This window comes from Pteropus vampyrus, unplaced genomic scaffold (assembly GCF_000151845.1).
Source record: "Pteropus vampyrus isolate Shadow unplaced genomic scaffold, Pvam_2.0 Scaffold324, whole genome shotgun sequence".
NCBI lineage: Eukaryota > Metazoa > Chordata > Mammalia > Chiroptera > Pteropodidae > Pteropus > Pteropus vampyrus.
In genome coordinates, this window is record NW_011889105.1 from 1,437,318 (window position 1) to 1,439,873 (window position 2,556).

At 37.4% G+C, this 2,556-nt stretch overlaps 1 protein-coding gene across 8 annotated transcripts in view; it reads left to right on the forward strand.

Moving 5' to 3' along the window:
- The window catches only part of TRPM6 (transient receptor potential cation channel subfamily M member 6), a 164,160-nt gene that overhangs the window by 84,280 nt on the left and 77,324 nt on the right, over positions 1-2,556 (forward strand). For all 8 annotated transcript variants that reach the window (XM_023521944.1, XM_023521943.1, XM_023521946.1 and 5 more), the window contains 2 exons: positions 247-415; positions 1,344-1,467. In XM_023521944.1, the coding sequence (XP_023377712.1) occupies positions 247-415; positions 1,344-1,467 (293 nt within the window). The remainder of the gene's footprint in view (positions 1-246; positions 416-1,343; positions 1,468-2,556) is intronic.

Sequence of the window (2,556 nt, forward strand, 5' to 3'; positions counted from 1 at the left end):
TTTTTTTTTAACCTGAGAAATCTCGAAGATGCTCTCATCATATTTATGCTACTTTTATTTAAAGTCTGAACTTCTGGCTTGGTCTTGAACTATGCAAGCCTGAGTCAAAGAAGAGAGAGGAGCTAAGGCAAGTTATGAATATATGTGGTGATTGAAGCACTTGTGTGTGTCTGGAAATCAAAATGGCTGATTCACCAAGATAGGGTTGCTTTGTAATGGTTCGGTATTGTTTGTCATCTGAAATAGGCTCAAGACAAGGTGTGCCCATGGTGGGGCTGGTGGTGGAAGGAGGTCCCAATGTCATCCTCTCGGTGTGGGAGACTGTTAAAGACAAACATCCAGTGGTGGTGTGTGAAGGCACTGGAAGGGCTGCTGACCTCTTGGCTTTCACCCACAAACACTTAACAGATGGAGGGTGAGTTGTTGACTCTTTGTTTTTAAAATTATGGTGACTATTTATTTCTCTATTTTAGTTCTTGAAGCTCTGCTTTTGTGTGCTCCAGATAATCAGTAAACATTCACTACTTGTTGTAACTGCTCTGTAATTGGCCCTTATAGCTGAAAAAAATTCTGCACTGGGTGAGGGAACCCGTGTAGGCTACAGATTGCCTTCAAATTCATTCACTATTAGTAAAAATAGCAGGAATTGGGGCAATCAACATCCTGGCATTTACATAGGATATGTTGTGCTTATTTGAAGTTTGAGTTCTTTCCCCTTTTCAAATAAGAAAGCAGTTTTTCTCTAGCCATCCTATATCCAGTGTGATTCTTCCAATTTCAAAAGCATGATATTTCCACTATGTAAGTAAATATAGTGATAATCAACTAAAATATTAACCCTAATTTACTTAGTAAACATTCACTGCTTGTTATAACTGCTCTGTGATGACTCTTTCCTTACAATTTCTCTCCCATTTCAGCCCTCAGCTCTCTACTTCTACCCTTTACCCCTTTCCTTATCCTTTCACACCTGTCCCTTTCCTAAAGTCACCCTCAATGAGTGGTTCTTAAACCTTTCGTGGTTTCAGATCCTTTTGCAAATACAATGCCCACAATTTCTGGTCTTTAATAGCTCCCTGGAAATCTGTCACCTTGAGAGCCTGGCCTCAGAGTGTATTCTTTCCAAGATTGTAACAGATCGACGTATTCTCACTTTCATATTCAGACTTCCCTGGTGCCGTTTTCTTTTGCTTCCCACTCATTTTCTTCCATAGCAAAACTGTCCAAAAAACCTTCTCAGTCAGGTAGGGCAGACAGTTGTTTTTTTTTTATACTGATGTTGCTGGCTTGTTTCCTTCTCTGCATTGTGTCAAGTCAGTCATGACCATCTATCTCTCTCCTAGATCCCTTTGTCCTCAGGTGAAGGAGGAGATCATCTGCATGATTCAGAACACTTTCAACTTTAGTCTTAAACAGTCCAAGCACCTTTTTCAAATTCTAATGGAGTGTATGGTACACAGGGATTCTGTGAGTATGATGAGGTGATGACTTAACTGATTTAAAAATGCTAATTTTCAACAATCATACTATTTATTTTCACTATTTTTTAAAGTATGGAATTTTTTATTTTTAACTTTATATATAACTCGACAGAACTTGACCCCTAGTTGAGTACCTTGGTCTTTACCCACCTGTTTCAAATTCCCAATTGTACCTGGGAAAAAGCACTTAGTATAGCAGTATCACATAAAAGAGATCAAATCTGGTGAAAATTACATGTAAATATTTTCAAAGATTAAAGGAACAGCTCCATGTCTTACATGACCTCAAGTTGGCTGGATTAGCTGATACATCACAGCATCCTGAGTGAAGCCGGCAGGAGATCGTTGGGAATGTACTGGCAGTGGGAAATGTGAGCATATCATATACTCTAGAATAGAAAACTGAGTCCACAAACTATGGGCTATGGACATTATGTGGATTAAGGAAAAGGTTTTAGTGTTTTAGAGTACTTTGATCAAAATTTTTAACAATGACTTGGATGATATGAAGTTGACAATTAGAGTAAATATGCACATATGTCTTGATTCATAGTGATATTTCCAGAATTTGAAGGCTGGACCAAATTATTCAAGATTTTGGTAATATTTAAGCACTTGACTACAAAAAAACAATTGAATAAGTTCGGGCTAAATAAAGCATGGCTAAACATGTGTGAAAAACCCTTTGGGATTTTAGTTGACTTAAAATAACAACAAAATTAACAACCATGTCTATAATTAGCACTGTGCTTTCTTTTTTTTGAGAATTTAAATGGTTTACCCAGAGTCATGCAGTTATGAAATGGTAGAACTGAAATTTGAGCTTAGAATTGAAATCTTATACATGGTCTACTACATTTTTTATTTCCCACAGTAATCGGTAAGTTAAGAAAAGGACATGGTAAGGAGATTGCCCTTTATTTGCCTCTTCCTGTCATCAAGAGAGTTATTAATGAACTATGTAATTCTCAGGAGGGAACTAGAGAAGGCAGCTAAGGGTTTGCACATTACAGGAATTAGGTTCTCAGCTTTTGTACAATTGAGGGTTGATTTTATGCGTGAATATAGAGGGGCT